General features: G+C 42.8%; 1 protein-coding gene and 2 long non-coding RNA genes across 3 annotated transcripts in view; 2 read left to right on the plus strand and 1 right to left on the minus strand.

The window, feature by feature from the left end:
- Positions 1–3,078: 3,078 nt before the first annotated feature.
- LOC138949474 (uncharacterized) overlaps positions 3,079–16,857 on the minus strand; it is a 51,523-nt gene continuing 37,744 nt past the window's right edge. Inside the window, exon 2 of the long non-coding RNA XR_011450295.1 lies at positions 3,079–5,257. This is a non-coding gene — a long non-coding RNA (uncharacterized lncRNA). The remainder of the gene's footprint in view (positions 5,258–16,857) is intronic.
- On the plus strand, positions 3,261–5,075 carry LOC138949475 (uncharacterized). Its single transcript, XR_011450296.1, has 2 exons — positions 3,261–3,367; positions 5,000–5,075. It is a non-coding gene; the product is annotated as an uncharacterized lncRNA (long non-coding RNA).
- Positions 6,379–12,200, plus strand: LOC138948340 (uncharacterized). The gene is made up of 3 exons (XM_070319852.1): positions 6,379–6,572; positions 11,157–11,262; positions 11,558–12,200. Exons 1-3 carry the CDS (start codon positions 6,379–6,381, stop codon positions 12,092–12,094), a joined length of 837 nt encoding a protein of 278 aa, XP_070175953.1. The 3' UTR covers positions 12,095–12,200.

Raw genomic sequence — 16,857 nt, forward strand, 5'->3', positions numbered from 1 at the left:
GCCCGCGCGCCAGCAAGCAGGATGTCTCAGAACTGAAGCGGTAATAGTATGATTTAATTACAGGCGATGGGTTTATGGGTCACGTGAAGTGGGGGCGGAGCCAAACATTGGTTGATACTTACTGTGTTGACATTAGTTCATTGGCCCCGCCCCAACATCATGTGACTTACTAATCCATGGGCTATCATTGGTTCATGTTTTTGGCGCTAAACTATCTGACAGGTAAAGTACTATGTTGATGTGACACGTTATTACTTGGTGCAAAATACGCGCGGTGTTTAAAACCACTTGGCGGACAGAACTGTGCATTCTCACAATTCGACACTTACTACACCCATAACCACACCGTTGATCAATTGCTGAGAAATGGCACAAATGACAGTTGGGGAAACATTCAGAAGTTGGAACGATCTTACCGAACGGCTGGCAGACTTTTCCAGAAAGAACGATTTGGTGTACGTGGTCAAATCAATCAAATACAGAACAAGAATTCAAAACAGCATTTTCCAGACGAACTGAAGTATGCATACGCAAAACTTGTGTGCAAGTCCTCAGGAAAAGGACGACTCACAGGCCGAGGTGCGAAGAGGAGCAATAGGTAAGCGGATTAATATTTAGTTGCTTATGCTTCCTTGTCACAGATAGTAACTCGTATGAGCATGCCCGAAAAATTCTGAACATTTCTTGTTACACTGTCCAAAATTTAAAGAACATAGAACCATTTTATTAAATAGTCTGCCAACACACGTTCTAGACTGCAAAACACTCTTGTTTGGAAATACTGATTTAACAATATCTTTGAACACGAAAATATTCTCTGTTGTACAAGACTATGTTATGTTAACTAATCGCTTCGGCTGATATTATATTAACTGTGCAATTGATGTAGCCAGGCATTCTCTCTCTCCCTCTCTCTCTCTCTCTCTCTCTCTCTCTCTCTCTGTCTCTCTCTTCATCTTATTTGTATAAAATATAATTAAAGATTATCAAGATAAGTGTTAAAGCTATCACTTGTTCGCCATGTTTTGCTATCGGAATGTGTATTGATTATCATTTCAAGAACGTGTCCATAAGCAATCTGCTTGTTAGCGTTCTTAATGTTGTTATTGTTTGAAACGTGTGTATGAGAAATTGAATAAAACACGCTTAAACCAAGTGTTACCATACATGGTGTACCTCAATCAACATTAGACATTCACTGACTTGAAAACAGCCCTTACAGGCATGATCAGCGCGTTTTCCATGGATGATTGCGTTCATGTCTTTGATGAATTTGTCTCGACATTGCGCGTGTGTAACTTCACAACGAAGAGGTTAATGTGTCCAGTACTTTAAGTTTAGGAAATAATTGTTATGGTCATAGTTGTTGTGCAAAAACTTCAGTTCGACCATTTTACACAGTTTTGAATGTTTATTTATTTATTTATTTATTTATTAAGGAGATTTCTATAGCGCATAACTAAAAGCACTATGCGCTTTACAATATCACTAAGTATAAGCACTCGCAAACATACTCTGATTAGTGTTCTTAGTATGTAGTGCTAAGCTAAGTTCTATTTAAACATTTGAGTTCATACAAAAATAGACAACTAAATTAAATACTGGACAAGCAATTTAAATAAGCTTAAGGTCTACACCAACTGCAATGGGCTTTTTTGTTGTTGTTTTTTTTGTTTGTTTAACGCCCAGCCGACCACGAAGGGCCATATCAGGGCGGTGCTGCTTTGACATATAACGTGCGCCACACACAAGACAGAAGTCGCAGCACAGGCTTCATATCTCACCCAGTCACATTATTCTGACACCAGACCAACCAGTCCTAGCACTAACCCCATAATGCCAGACGCCAGGCGGAGCAGCCACCAGATTGCCAATGTTAAAGTCTTAGGTATGACCCGGCCGGGGTTCGAACCCACGACCTCCCGATCACGGGGCGGACGCCTTACCACTAGGCCAACCGTGCCGGTCTTTCTATTTTTATCTAATTTACGGTGTTTTGTACACAACATATCAATTTCAGCTTTGTATCTCCATTAGAAGTTGACCATTAAACAAAAGAAGTAAGGTACCCCGATCTAGGTAGCAGTGCCCCCTATACTTGTGGGGTCCTGATTTGGCCTATATGGTCCGCTGGACCCAAAAAGCAACAGATATCAAATCTTTCTTTCTTTATTTGGTATTTAACGTCTTTTTCAACCACGAAGGTTATATCGCGACGGGGAAAGGGGGGAAAGTATGGGATAGGAGCCACTTGTTAATTGTTTCTTGTTCACAAAAGCACTAATCAAAAAATTGCTCCAGGGGCTTGCAACGTAGTACAATATATTACCTTACTGGTAGAATGCAAGTTTCCAGTACAAAGGACTTAAAAACATTGACTATATTCTATACAAGAAACACTTAAGGGTAAAGGGAGAAACAGAAACTGTTAGTTGCCTGTTACGACATGCTGGGGAGCATCAGGTAAATTCTTCCTCCTAACCCGCGGGGGGGGGGGGGGGGGGGGGGGGGGGAGATATCAAATCAAATCTGCCCCTCCATCCGGTTGTCCGTCTGGCTGTCCGTGCACGCCGGGGGAAAATATAACTTTAACGTGAGGTCACCTCCAAAACTATATTTTATACCTCAACAGACTGTCATATAATGTTGGATCTACTCTGTTTGCATTCTTGTGAGCTGGATTTGCTCTCAGCATTAATATTGACAGTTCTATATCTCCACTACTTGAACCTTTTTGTTTTTCAACAGGGTGTCGCAGGGTGCCAGAGAGACCCATGAAACCAGGGTACCCCAAGGGTCAGCAGAGAGGCATGAAAGCCGAGGACGATGGTTTTTGGTTGGTTTTTGGGGTTTAATGTCTCTTCAGCAGATGCTAGCTGCAGCCGAGGACGAAAGAGGACAAGAGAAAAGAGGCCGTTCGAGTCTTCATCCGATACTTCATTCTCACCACTACCCTCTAGGTTAGCCTCATCTTCATTGTCTGTTGTGTCCGGGGTCAGCTTCATGGTTACCTAGGTCTATGCTCCGCTAGGTATGTTCCTCCAGGGCTATGTTCCCCCAAATAAACGTTTACTTTACTTTATTTGGTGTTTAACGTCGTTTTCAACCACGAAGGTTATATCGCGACGGGGAAAGGGGGGAGAGGGGATAGAGCCACTTGTCAATTGTTTCTTGTTCACAAAAGCACTAATCAAAATTTTGCTCCAGGGGCTTGAAACGTAGTACAATATATGACCTTACTGGGAGAATGCAAGTTTCCAGTACAAAGGACTTAACATTTCTTACATACTGCTTGACTAAAATCTTTACAAAAATTGACTATATTCTATACAAGAAACACTTAAGGGTAAAAGGAGAAACAGAATCCGTTAGTCGCCTCTAACGACATGCTGAGGAGCATCGGGTAAATTCTTCCCTCTAACTCGCGGGGGGGGAGGGATGGAACTCTGAATACCCCGATTATCTTCATCAGGTGACTGGAGCCAGCAGTTAGCAGGATCCTGTTAATTCGGTAAGTTGATTCTCGAGTTGTCATTGATGACTTATTTATGTATAATGCCTCGATTTTAACTGAAGTAGAAAATTAGCATGCGAATCAGGGATGAGTTGCTAATCGCTAACGCCGAAGGAATAAAGAAGGACCGATGATTCCAAAATATGGAAAGAGCATAAAACCTACAACACAAACAGACTAAAGGGTATGTCCTCACTGCAAAGCTATTTATCGCAGACAGCTCTTGTCCAAACATGAACCAAACTGCCCACAAAGATCTTGTGATTCAAACCGCTTGAAGAAAGGACAGTGTGCCATCATTGGCAGGCTATTGCTTCCCCTACCTCCTGATGTCAGTTCATCATTTTTCACAAATGTTTTGTCCAAACTTAAGAAAGATGACATTGGGCCATAGATGTGTACTGACTGGATAGCCAAATCGCTTTTCTCGCGGGATAAGTCCCGTACACCGGAACAAAGCCGAAGACTAAGGGGGCCTACTTACGGCTCGGCCATTTTCGTCGAGAGTTGAACAGAGAAGAAGCTATGTTTTCACGATGCCTGGTGCGTTTTGTTGTATGCCTGGATGCAGTACGAGTTCAGAAAGATGTTCTACACTCTTAACTTTTCATAGTATACCACAAGAAAAAACAGATGTCGACTGGACAGCTGATGTTATCCACATAATCAACCGTGCTGACAAGATATTCAACCCCCAAAATGCGAAGATCTGTTCCCGACATTTTGAAGAAACATGCTTCAAATACGGTACGTACAGCGAACATCAAGTCTTGTTTGGCGAAATGGATGTTTAAAAACCAAGACTGTTGTTCATTCATACTTTAATTGTTGATGGATATGCTTTCCTTGGGATATGATTTTCTGTCAGTTGTCGTTTTCCTGCACTGCTTCGAGATCAAACTGAGAAATATTGTGCACTGACGCAGATGTGATTGTGAATTATGAATATGATGTTGTCTCGGTAATTGAAACTAACTAGTAGTCTAGTTGTTCTTGTAAATAATGTGATTCTTGGGAATTGGGAATTCTAGGTTATTTCTGCTTCAGTTTTCTTTGTTTTACTCAGTCTGTCACTAGTGTCAGTCTGCCGGGCTGTTGTTTTGTTTAGCTAAATTTAACATGCCACTGCAAGTGCAAGCACTTAAGCAGATTCAGTGATTCTGTTCCTTTTTTTTCTTTTTTTTTTTTTAAATTCTTTCTTTCTTTCTTTATTTGGTGTTTAACGTCGTTTTCAACCACGAAGGTTATATCGCGACGGGGAAAGGGGGGAGATGGAATAGAGCCACTTGTCAATTGTTTCTTGTTCACAAAAGCACTAATCAAAAAATTGCTCCAGGGGCTTGCAACGTAGTACAATATATAACCTTACTGGGAGAATGCAAGTTTCCAGTACAAAGGACTTAACATTTCTCACATACTGCTTGACTAAAATCTTTACAAACATTGACTATATTCTATACAAGAAACACTTAACAAGGGTAAAAGGAGAAACAGAATCCGTTAGTCGCCTCTTACGACATGCTGGGGAGCATCAGGTAAATTCTTCCCCCTAACCCGCGGGGGGCGTTATAGTGTTTCTTTCTTTATTTGGTGTCTAACGTCGTTTTCAACCACAAAGGTTATATCGCGACGGGGAAAGGGGGGAGATGGGATAGAGCCACTTGTTAATTGTTTCTTGTTCACAAAAGCACTAATCAAAAAATTGCTCCAGGGGCTTGCAACGTAGTACAATATATATATTACCTTACTGGGTGAATGCAAGTTTCCACGTCCCCTTGTCAAGTTGTCCTTTAATGTCATGGATGACATGGGTCGGACAGGTCAAGGCTGAATGTCGAAACACATGAGGCAACAGCGATCATAAAATTAAGCCTGAGAGCCAGAGATGCCTTATTAAGCCACAACTCTTCAACTATTATCAACGGTGAAGAAAGAGGTACTAAAAGCAAAGGCAATCTATTTTCTTGACTTTGAAAGGCGAAAAAAAAGAGAAGCGGGAGAAGAAGCAAAATAGGCTGACTGATGCGGTGGAGCAAATCACTCAGCTGCCAAATTCGAAGAGACGGAGGATCGCATGTGGCACGTCTACTGGAAGTGAACACCAAAGGCCGCCAGTCAACAACCCATCAGCAACCCCAGCTACCGTCAACTCCCAGTCCTTACCAATTGATTCTCCCTGTATTTCATCCCCTGCCCCTAGTTTTCAACATTTTATTAATGTGCAGAAGTCGTGAAGCACAGCAAAGAAGGAAAGAATCGGCCCATGCGTCATCTCAGCCCTGATGTCATGGGACGATGATGATAGCGACAATGAGGGGCAATTCCTTACACGGCCGCTTCCCTGGCGGAGCGCCGAAATCAAAGATATTACCGTAATTAAACTTGATAGAAAGGCTAGCGACTTATTGAGCCCTCAGGGAAGCTACAGAAAGTGCCAGTTATGAGGGTTGAGGAGGTGTGAATCTGGTCAGCACCAACCAACCACAACCTCCCGCTTGGTGCCGAGTGGGCGCTATCTGGAACTCAATAGATTTTTGTGAACGTGTCATGTGTGTGTACATGGATTGTGTTTTGCCTTTCCCAAAAAATCATGAAGTGTTATGAGAATGCTTCGAAGTTACCAGAGGAAGTCATTCCGGGGCACTACTCCTCCAGATGTTAATATAGAGAGAGCTGTCAGTGAGGCGATGACATCCGGGGCACCACTCCTCCAGATGTTAATATAGAGAGAGCTGTCAGTGAGGCGATGACATCCGGGGCACCACTCCTCCAGATGTTAATATAGAGAGAGCTGTCAGTGAGGCGATGACATCCGGGGCACCACTCCTCCAGATGTTAATATAGAGAGAGCTGTCAGTGAGGCGATGACATCCGGGAGAAGCGTGCGCGCTGTGGCTGAGCAGTTCAACATGTGCCACGTCACCTTGAGCCGGTACATCAAGAAAAGGCAACGGAGGTCACAAGCACCAGCATCACCTTCAATGACTGAGAGTGACGTGCACTACGGTTACAAGAACAGACAGATATTTAACGACACACAGGAAGCTGAGCTGGAGAAGTACATCAAGCAAGCAGCTGACATATATTTTGGTCTGTCTCCAAAAGATCTTTCTTTCTTTATTTGGTGTTTAACGTGTTTTCAACCATTCAAGGTTATATCGCGACGTTCTCCAAAAGATGTGCGCCAGCTTGCATATATATCAGTGCGAGTGCACATATCAAATAGACATACCGGATCCGTGGAAGCAAAAGGAAATTGCCGGAAAAGATTGGTTTTCATCCTTTCGCAAGCAGCCCCCACCTCAATTCGAAAACCAGAAGTAACCAGCCTTGCCAGGGCTACTGCTTTCAGCCATACAAATGACTGTCATTATTCTTTGAGCAACTTGCCTCAGTTATAGACAGGCATAGATTCTCGCCTTCCAACATTTGGAATGCGGATGAAACTGGAGTCACGACCGTCCAGAAGCCAAAGAACATTGTTGCATCCACAGGTGCAATCACTTCTTCAGAGCGCCAAAATCACAAAAATATTAATTAAACTTGACAGAAAGGCTAGTGACTTATTGAGCCCTCGAAGGAAGCTACAGAAAGTGCCAATTATGACGGTTGAGGAGTTGTCAACCCAGACAGTACAACCAATCGGGCCATGCCTCATCTCAGCTCTGATGTCATCGGAGATGATGATAGCGACAATGAGGGGCAATTCCTTACACGGCCGCTTCCCTGGCGGAGCGCCGAAATCACAAAGATATTAACTTTCGACGCATGTATTTTATGTGCATGCATCCTTGAATATCACATTTACTGATTTAATGAAAGATTTAATATCTTTGAAAGCAAAACTGGAAATTCTTCCTGCTGTATCTTGTGTTCACTTGACTGATACTTTTTCAACCTTGATAGACACTCTACTTCTTGAATCTCGAAAAGGTAAGAGCAAACGTTAAGATAATGGACAAATTAATGGATGATTCCGGGAATATGATTACATCACAAGAAGAAATAATGAAAGAACAAACAAATTTTACCACGATGTATTTGGAAAAAATATTAATTTTGACGAAAATAAAGCTGAACGTGAAGTTGATGGATTACATATTCCACAATTAACACAAGAACAGAAAGTTGACATGGACCGTGAATTTACTATTGAAGAAATTGGCAGAGCATTACAGTTATTAAGGAACGGATCATCACCAGGTTTGGACGGGCTTACAGCTAGTTTCGTGAAGTTTTTTTGGCCGAGCCTAAAGACGATGGTTTTCAATTCTCTACAAACATCCTTTCAAGTCGGTGAGATGTCGACTACACAAAAAAGAGCAGTTATTTCCTTACTCCACAAAGGAAAAGATTTACCACGGGACAGCCTAATCAATTGGAGACCAATTTCGCTAACAAATACTGACTACAAAATAATTGCAAAGTGTTTAGCAATTCGCCTCGCATCTGTCATTACTGATATTATCTCAGAAGATCAAGTCGGTTTTATTAAAGGGAGAAAATCAAGCGATGTTATTCGATTGATTGATGACGTAACAGATCTTATGAATCAGAAAAACGAACCAGGCATTTTACTTGCCCTTGACTTTTCACGTGCTTTTGACTCAATTTCTAAAGATTATATGTATTGGGCATTTAGAAAATTTGGTTTCGGTGATAACTTTTTGAATTCCGTAAAAATGTTAACGAATAATACCACAAGTTGCATCAATTACATGGGATGGATCTCTGAGGAATTCGATGTATTAACCGGAATTCGTCAGGGATGTAATTTTTCACCGATGGCCTTTGTCCTTGGCCTGGAACTTTTAGCCATTAAGATACGCAGTGACCCGAATATAAAAGGATTAAAATTCCCGTCATTTCATTTAAAAACCAATTTGGAATATATTTTAAAATTGGCAATGTATGCAGACGACGTAACAATGTTCCTTAAAGATAAACACGATCTCCAACAAGTACTGTTAATAGTAAAACAGTTTTCATGTATTTCAAATTTACATCTGAATGAAAATAAAACAGAGGCAATGTGGCTAGGATCCATGAAGAACAGTCTTGAGCAATACTGTAATATAAGATGGAAAAAACAGTTAAAAATTTTGGGTATAATATTTAGAAACGATATCGCTGCTTCTGACATTGAAGAGAATTGGTCAGTACGGTTTGATAGAATTGAAAGAATTGTTGGAATGTGGTCAAAACGAAATTTAAGCATTAGTGGTAAATTGTGTATAATTAAAACTTTTTTGATATCCCAGTTTGTATATGTTTTGCAGGCACTCTCTGCACCGACAAAAGTGCTTGATAGATTAAATACTATCCTTTTTAAATTTTTGTGGAAACGGAAGTACTCAAATAGTAAAGCTTTTGAAAAGGTAAAACGAACAGTTGTATGTAGTAACATAGAAATAGGCGGTATTAACATGATAAATATGCATGATTTGCAGACATCCTTTTTGTTATGTTGGGCAGCCAGGTTACAACAAACCGATTTTGCAAATTGGCAATTGATCCCAAGACATTATTATGAGGTTCTCGGAAGCCAGCTGTGCTGCTTTAAATCAACTGCCAAACCAAAACAGTTTATTGGTCTGACCAGAGTTAAATCAAAATTTTGGCAACAAGTTTTAAAAATATGGATTGAGAACAGATATTTATTTCCTGTTCAAAAAGAAAGTATTCTTGATCAATGTTTGTGGAATAATGCAGATATTATTTTTAGAAAGAATGTGTTGTGTTTTGATAAATGGATTGAAGCCGGTGTAAATTGTGTACGTGATGTATGGATAGACGAAAATATTGTGTCATTTCAACATATTTGTGCCATTGTCGGATATAGCGCCACAAGGCTGTTTGAGTACAACGCTTTGCACACGGCCCTCTGCGCGCGAGCACTGCGGGACAACACAGACGCGGGTGACGAGCATCCTGCGACCTGTTTTCAGGGCATGCTAAATAACCCTTCCCCGAAGAAATTTCGTGCGATATTAACGCAATCCAAAGCTAGTGAACCCTGCGCTGTAAAATTTTGGTCCCACAAATATAACATTTGCATTGACGAAAAGTATTGGGTCCTGGCAAGTGCATGTACAAGCGAAGAAAGATTAAAGTTACTCCAATGGAAAATTTTACATAATATTTATCCCACAAATATTTTATTGCATAAAATGAAGTTAAAAGAAAATAGTTTATGTAGTCTTTGTAATGAAATTGATTATATTGAACACTTCTTTTGGAAATGTAGTAAAATGAAATTGTTTTGGGAAAATGTTAGAAGATGTATATTTGTTAATACGGGAGAAAATATTATATTAACAGAAAAAGATGTATTGTTTGGATACTCTCCAGAAGTGCAAACCCCCATAAACAAAATTATTAATCATATTTTGCTCATTTCAAAAATGTGTATCAGTAAGTATAGATATGGTAGACCTATTGATTTGAATGTGATGTTAGGATATGAATTAGCATTGAGATATTTCAGTATTGTGTAAATGTTGAAGGATGAATGAGGATACGTTGTAGACGGATGCTTGAATATTTTTTGATTAAAAGCCCCACAATGATGTGCTTGGCAAATTTTAAAAAAAAACTTGATAGACACTCAAAACTTGGAGCTTGCAAGCTGGTCTTTAAATGGGGATAATTTTACAAGAGAAATCACGTGGCTTGTTTCCATTTTTTCCATACCATCTCGAAGAAGGCGGTTACATGCCGAAATATTGATTTAAACTTACCTTGCCTGGTAATTTTTTTTTTTTTTTTAATAGAAACAGGGTTTAAAATGGAGAGAGTTTTAGATTGGGGGAAGAGGGGGGTTCCACTTTTTAAGGCTCTGGTGACGTGAGTGTATGTCTTGCAGACCTTGAGCCAGTTTGTTTGTTTGTTTGCTTGCTTAATGCCCAGCCGACCACGAAGGGCCATGTCAGGGCGGTGCTGCTTTGACATGCAACGTGCGGCACACACAAGACAGAAGTCGCAGCACAGGCTTCATGTCTCACCCAGTCACATTATTCTGACACCAGACCAACCAGTCCTGGCACTAACCCCATAATGCCAGACGCCAGGCGGAGCAGCCACTAGATTGCCAATTTTAAAGTCTTAGGTATGACCCGGCCGGGGTTCGAACCCACGACCTCCCAATCATGGGGCGGACGCCTTACCACTAGGCCAACCGTGCCGGTACCTTCAGCCAGAAGAACTCCCCCTGGTAAAGAAGAAGGGCAAGCCAGGTTTGTATTTCCTACTACTTATATTTTCATGTACTTTAAAATGTTTGGGGTGTGTGCAGTGTCTGCACATTAGGACATGACTGGATGTGGTGTGGTTGTAATGTATGTAGGGTCAATACCCTTCTTTTGCTTATTTCTCTTGAGTATTTAATGTACATGCAGGTTCTTTCTTTATTTGGTGTTTATCGTCGTTTTCAACCGTTCAAGGTTATATCGCGACGGGGTACATACAGGTCACCAATAAGCTTAGCTAAGGATGTTTTGTTAAAATATCAGCTTACCCTAGTTGTGTGCTTTGCAGGCCGCAGAGTAAAAACTTATTTTTCATTCTCAGCTAATGCATCCTTTACAACAAGGCACCAGAACATTTGTTCCATTTTAATATTTATTTATATTTACTTTTGCAGTGAAGAAAAAACCTGCCGTTGTTGTTCTGAATCGGAGAAACAAAAACAGCTGGTGCGTCACCAAGAAATGCTGCGGTCAATGGATGTGTACACCAGTACATCGACTGTAAGTTTATATATGTTATGATGGTGTTTGATGATTTTTTTTTTTTGGGGGGGGGGGGGGGGGGAATTCTCAAAGGCTTTGGCTATTTCCTGTGCTCAATACTTTTTTTGTAGTGCCTGTGAAAATTTTATTTGGGTATATTTTAATTGCTATGGCAGCCCAGGATGGTTGCCAGGTTACAATTGATATTTTTTTCCTGGACTAGAGGGGACCACCCTTTTCATGGCTATAAATACCCTCTCCCTCTGGCCACCTCAATGTTTAAAAGACGCCACCATTCTTTTTCCTGTTCTAGCCTTCATCGCCATGTCCCATTGATTTGGAGGAACTGGACATCGACAGGGTGACAGGATTGCTGGACATCGACAGGGTGTCAGGATTGCTGGACATCGACAGGGTGTCAGGATTGCTGGACATCGACAGGGTGTCAGGATTGCTGGACATCGACAGGGTGTCAGGATTGCTGGACATCGACAGGGTGTCAGGATTGCTGGACATCGACAGGGTGGCGAGGTGGGGCGGCTTGCGCCACCGTCACCTCAACCAGGACACATCACTGCGCTGGAGAGGCCCTCATGAGGAGAGGGATCATCCAACAAACAGGAAACCACCGACATTCAACGGGAAAACGAGCTGGGGCGACTTTCTCATCCAGTTCAAGATAGTCGCCAGCATGAACGGCTGGTCCAAGAGGAGGTGCGCCATGGAACTGGCGGCCTGCCTGAGAGACCAGGCCGTGTCAGTGCTGACCCAGTTACATGCGGCACTTCGGGGGGACTACGACGCGCTCGTGGGGGGACTACGACGCGCTCGTGGGAGCGCTGGAAGCTAGGTTCGAACCCCCGAACCAAACGGAAATGCACCGGGCTTCTCTCAGGAGCCGGGTGCGGAAGAAGGGCGAGTCGCTGGCGGCACTCGCTCTTGATCTGAAGGGGATGATCCGGAAGGCCTATCCAAAGGCTACAGGAAAGCTGTCCGAACAACTTACGGTCACGAGCTACCTCGACAGTCTGGACAATCCAGAGATGGAATGGGCTGTCCTTCAGGGAAAGCCAGCGACAGTAGAGGAGGCTGTCACGCTGGCAATAGAGTTCGAGTCTTTCAGGAAGACGAGGGCTCGTCAGCACCTGAAGGAGGACGCACAAGTCTTCACAATAGAAGCGAACTAGCAACGGAACGCCGGTCATCACAAAGAGACGTCATCGGTTTTTTTTTACAAGTTTTAATTTTTTTTAATTTTTATCTCCACTGTCCAACTACAATTAGCTCGTCGCAGACAGGGAATCCACTCAGCAGTAACGGCGGCACTACGTCACATGATGACGTCAATCAGCACATGACCCCCAATCAAAGATGTACAAAATGACGATCTATAATACTTCTGTCATCAACTTTGCGGCTACCTAGTGAGCCCCAGCGTAAAACCAAAAGGAGATGACGGGCTGTTTTCTGGAAAGACGACGGGATGTAGTCTTGCGGTCCGCGGGAGCAAGAATCAGACCGACTTCGCAGACGCAAGAAGGCAGTGAAGTGCTACTTGTGAGGCGGGCGGAGGCGAATGTCAGGGGAATGACATGAGCCGTGTCGTCCGATGTACCTGTGCTGATCACATGGGTGGGGCTGTCAGAAAAACCGGAGAAGGGAAAGCCTGAGGCGAGGGGAGCCTGAGGAAGACGAAACTTGGAAGGGGACTGGAGTCGAACATTATAACTATAATCGACTGAGGAGCTGCTAGGTGTGCTGAGGTATAACAGTACGGAGCCCAGTCCTGGAGACGACGCGTCGGAACCTGATTCTACCCTAAATTGGAGAAGGAAAGCAGCCACGCAGGACAGCGGAGAAAGAAGAATTACGTCATCACATCTCAAACGAGGGAGAAAGCGCGAGCATACGTCACCATAGAACGTCACCGGGAAAAGTCTCTCACTGACCTAACGAGGACAGTGCAACCAGTTCCCACGCTACAGGAGACCCAGACAGCAGACCGAGCGCCGGGCACCGATTCCGTAACCACGGTGTCAAATTACTGGACGGGGAGTGACACTGACTCGTAACTTCTCGCATGCCATTACCACCCCCCCCCCCCCCCCCCCCCCCCCCCCACAACGGGCTACTTTGGTCAGGGCCAATGAGCGACACCTATGGGAGTGACGGGGGATTGCTCGCTGGCTGGCAGGAGTGAGAGGGAGAGACTTGATGCAGTTTATGCGACGACCACTGACTGCTTGCACACGTAAGAGGACGGGAGGTAAAATGGTGTTCTGCAAGTGTAAGACATGCGACAGGGCTTTCATGACGAGCACAAAGCGTCGACTCCACGAGGAAGAGGTGCACGACGTTGACAAGTCAAAAAAGAGAAAGGTGGAAACGTCGGATGGATTTGATATTGACGCTGAACTACTGAAGGCGGACGAGATCGCAAATAAGGCGCTGGGGTTCAGCAGCGACGGCGACGAGGTGGAGATACCGAAAACTCCGGGTTGGAGCTTTGTTGCAGATCCGGTATACAACACGCTGAGAGACTCCACTGGCACTGTGGCTGCGACGGAGGAAACTCACCCTACCCCCCAGCCTGAAGGAATAGCGTCGCCATCCCAGCAGGAATACAACCCCCCTGAAGAAATAGCATCCCCATCGCCGCAGGGAAGTCCTCAGCCTAGAGAGGCAGCGTCCCTGACAGCGGTGACGACACCTGCTACCCCGGTGACGACGAGCCGGTGATGCGACGACCGTACCCGTTGGCGGAGCGCAAGTGGGAAACTCAACAAGACCCGCGTCTCGCTTTCATCGGGGCTCCTTCCCTCTACAGCGTAGAACACCCGGCGTAGGGGTGTTTTTCAAAAATGTACGAAAAACGTGTCTGATTTTTAAATTAATTCAGAAAGAAACATGTCCTATCTATCTTAGTATAATACATATTTTTTTGTACAAAAATGAATAGACAACAACATGAACATTCATTAAAGTATATTCTTGACACTTGAAAGTTAGTTTTGCATGGTTTAAACATGTAGGGGTATCTAAAAATGCCTGTCTTTTTGAAGGCACTCAAAACTTCCACCACCTCTACAAAGAAGAAAAAAAATTGTACACCATTAAAAAAATTGCTTACGGGAGCACATTTGGATTATTGCAACAGATTTTGATAAGGTTGACCCAGACTCTGATCGTGGACTTAAACTCTCAAAAATGAGTGTCTCTCACTTTTTTGTCAGTGGTGTTACCAGAACAGTTAAACAGACCTAAACAATGAGTACTCCAGTTTTTTTAAACCATTTTGGGCCTGTAGTTATCCCCCATCCTTCAGCAGCTTCCTGCAGCGGGAACAGCTAAGCGAGTTTGATCGCTTGTGTATGGTGGACCCGACAAGTGCAGAAAGGTAAGATGTGTTTTTTTAACGAATCAGTTGTGTTACTGTGTGTCTCTAGCGATCTGAAGGAATTTACATTCTTCTGTTACTTTTTTATTGTTTCATTTAAGGATCAAAACTACTGGAACACATGTTTGTTCAGAACGCATGGCCTGGGGAGTGATCATTATTTTCTCAAATGAATTCTATCAGTCGTGTTACTTTCAGTCGTGTTACCTTGTGCCTGGTAACACTACTGACGAAAAGGTAACACGACTGATCTTAGATTCTTTCCTGGTTTTATTTTCATTCTTCTGCCTGCCACATACTTCTTTTGCGTGTATAATTGTTGATTATACGTGTGTCCCTGTGGGAAGGCAGAGAGAGAGTAAAAGAGGAGGGGGTTGGGGTTGAGGTTGGTGTGTAGGGGTGTGCCAGAGAGAGAATGCAAGACTTTTTACGGGATCATTTCTTATAAAAAGACAACTCTGTTATGATTATCAAATATTACTGTTTTTCAGGTAATCTTATGTCATGGCTCTTTTTGCTGCGGAAATACCTAATGCACAAACGTATCCTGTTGTTGTGAGAGCAGATGGTGATTGTCTACCAGCATGTGGCAGTGTCTACGCTTTTGGCCATGATCAGCGACCAGCAGAACTTAGAGCCCGCATTGTCCATGAACACGCGTGTCATTCTGAATACTATTATACATTTTATGTCGGCGCCCAGTCATATGGGCATACAAGGCAACGAAGCTGCTGACAAGGCAGCAAAGGATGCTCCGGAGATGGCGGTTCCACCTCTTCCTGAGCAATTTGTTTTTTTCACCGACCTTCGTTTACAGTTTAAAACTCTGGCAAGACCGTTGGTCCACCTGCAAGGAAAATAAACTGTATAAGATACACCCTGAGCTATCAAAGCCCTTTCCTTTGTTGGCTGCAAGTAGAAAAGACGAAAGTGTTCTGGCTAGGCTACACACTGGTCACACTTATACAACGCATGTCCATCTGCTTAAAAGAGAAAAGGCACCATGGTGCCACGCCTGTGATAATAGTTTTTCTGTGAGCCATTTTCTCACGGAGTGCGCTGATCTGTATGATCTACGAGTGAAGTATTTTGACACTTCTAGCTTGAAACATATTTTTACAAAGGTCAGCTCTGCAGCTCTCTTTGGATTTTTAAAGGAGTCCTTGACACGTAGGGTTTCGGGTGACGTTCCTAATTTTGTTTAGTAACATTGGTTTATTTTAAATATTTGTAATGTTAAACTTGTGGGGTCCTGATTTGGCCGATAGGGTCCGCTGGACCCAAAAGGCAACAACTAACTAACTAACTAATCTGAATACTACTTGAAAGAAGAAAACCTGAGGAAATGCTTCGAGACCAGCAAATAACGCAGAGGACACATCATCAAGAGCTTTGCAATGTATTCTGACGAATAGCTTCCTGGAATGTCCCTGGACGAGAACACCGTAAAACGAATATAGGAAGCGGAAGTGATGAAGATAATAAAGCAAAAAACATTCATGGGTATATGGACGTCTGCACGTGTTGACATGAACATGACGCACTGGATCCCAAACCACTTCACACCGGGTCTACCATATTCACCAACTGCTGACTGCACTCCTAATCAAGTTCCTGACTAGTTGAATGTGCTAGAGTCCAGCTAGGTCACTGTACTGTTCGTGCCAGAACGTTGAAGATTCCACTGCTGATCTGTTTGAGAACGTTTTATTGTTTGTCGAAACATCTAAAGGCAATTTGGTGTCAGTGGTGTTACCATGCCTGTAATGTTACTGTTTAAAAAAACTGTGCAGCTTTAGTTGTTTTAAAGATAATCCTGTTTATGCTTTGTCTTCGCCGTTTGAGGAAAAAAATTGTATTTCTGTCAAACAGTAAGTAAACACTGCTGATCGTTTTTGTACGTGTAACTTTTGTCGAAACCAGCCAAGGCAATTTGGTCTCAGTGCTGTTACCATCTGTCAGTAATTTTGCTGTTAGAATCAATAATGTTACAGTGCAAAATGTTTGCAGTACATTTCTGTAGTAATGCTGAAAATAAATAAGATTTTGTTCTTTCCTTGAATCATATAAAATTGCGATTTTGCTAGGCCTGTGCAAATTCACGGCGCTATCATTACAGTTTATTTTGTGACAAGTTTGCATTTTTTGGGTCAAATTGTGGAGTTAGGCTTAAAAGGTGGAAATAAAGTAAAAATGTCTTACTATAAGCAAATTTG

The sequence above is a fragment of the Littorina saxatilis genome, linkage group LG15 (assembly GCF_037325665.1).
Source record: "Littorina saxatilis isolate snail1 linkage group LG15, US_GU_Lsax_2.0, whole genome shotgun sequence".
In the NCBI taxonomy this organism is placed as follows: domain Eukaryota; kingdom Metazoa; phylum Mollusca; class Gastropoda; order Littorinimorpha; family Littorinidae; genus Littorina; species Littorina saxatilis.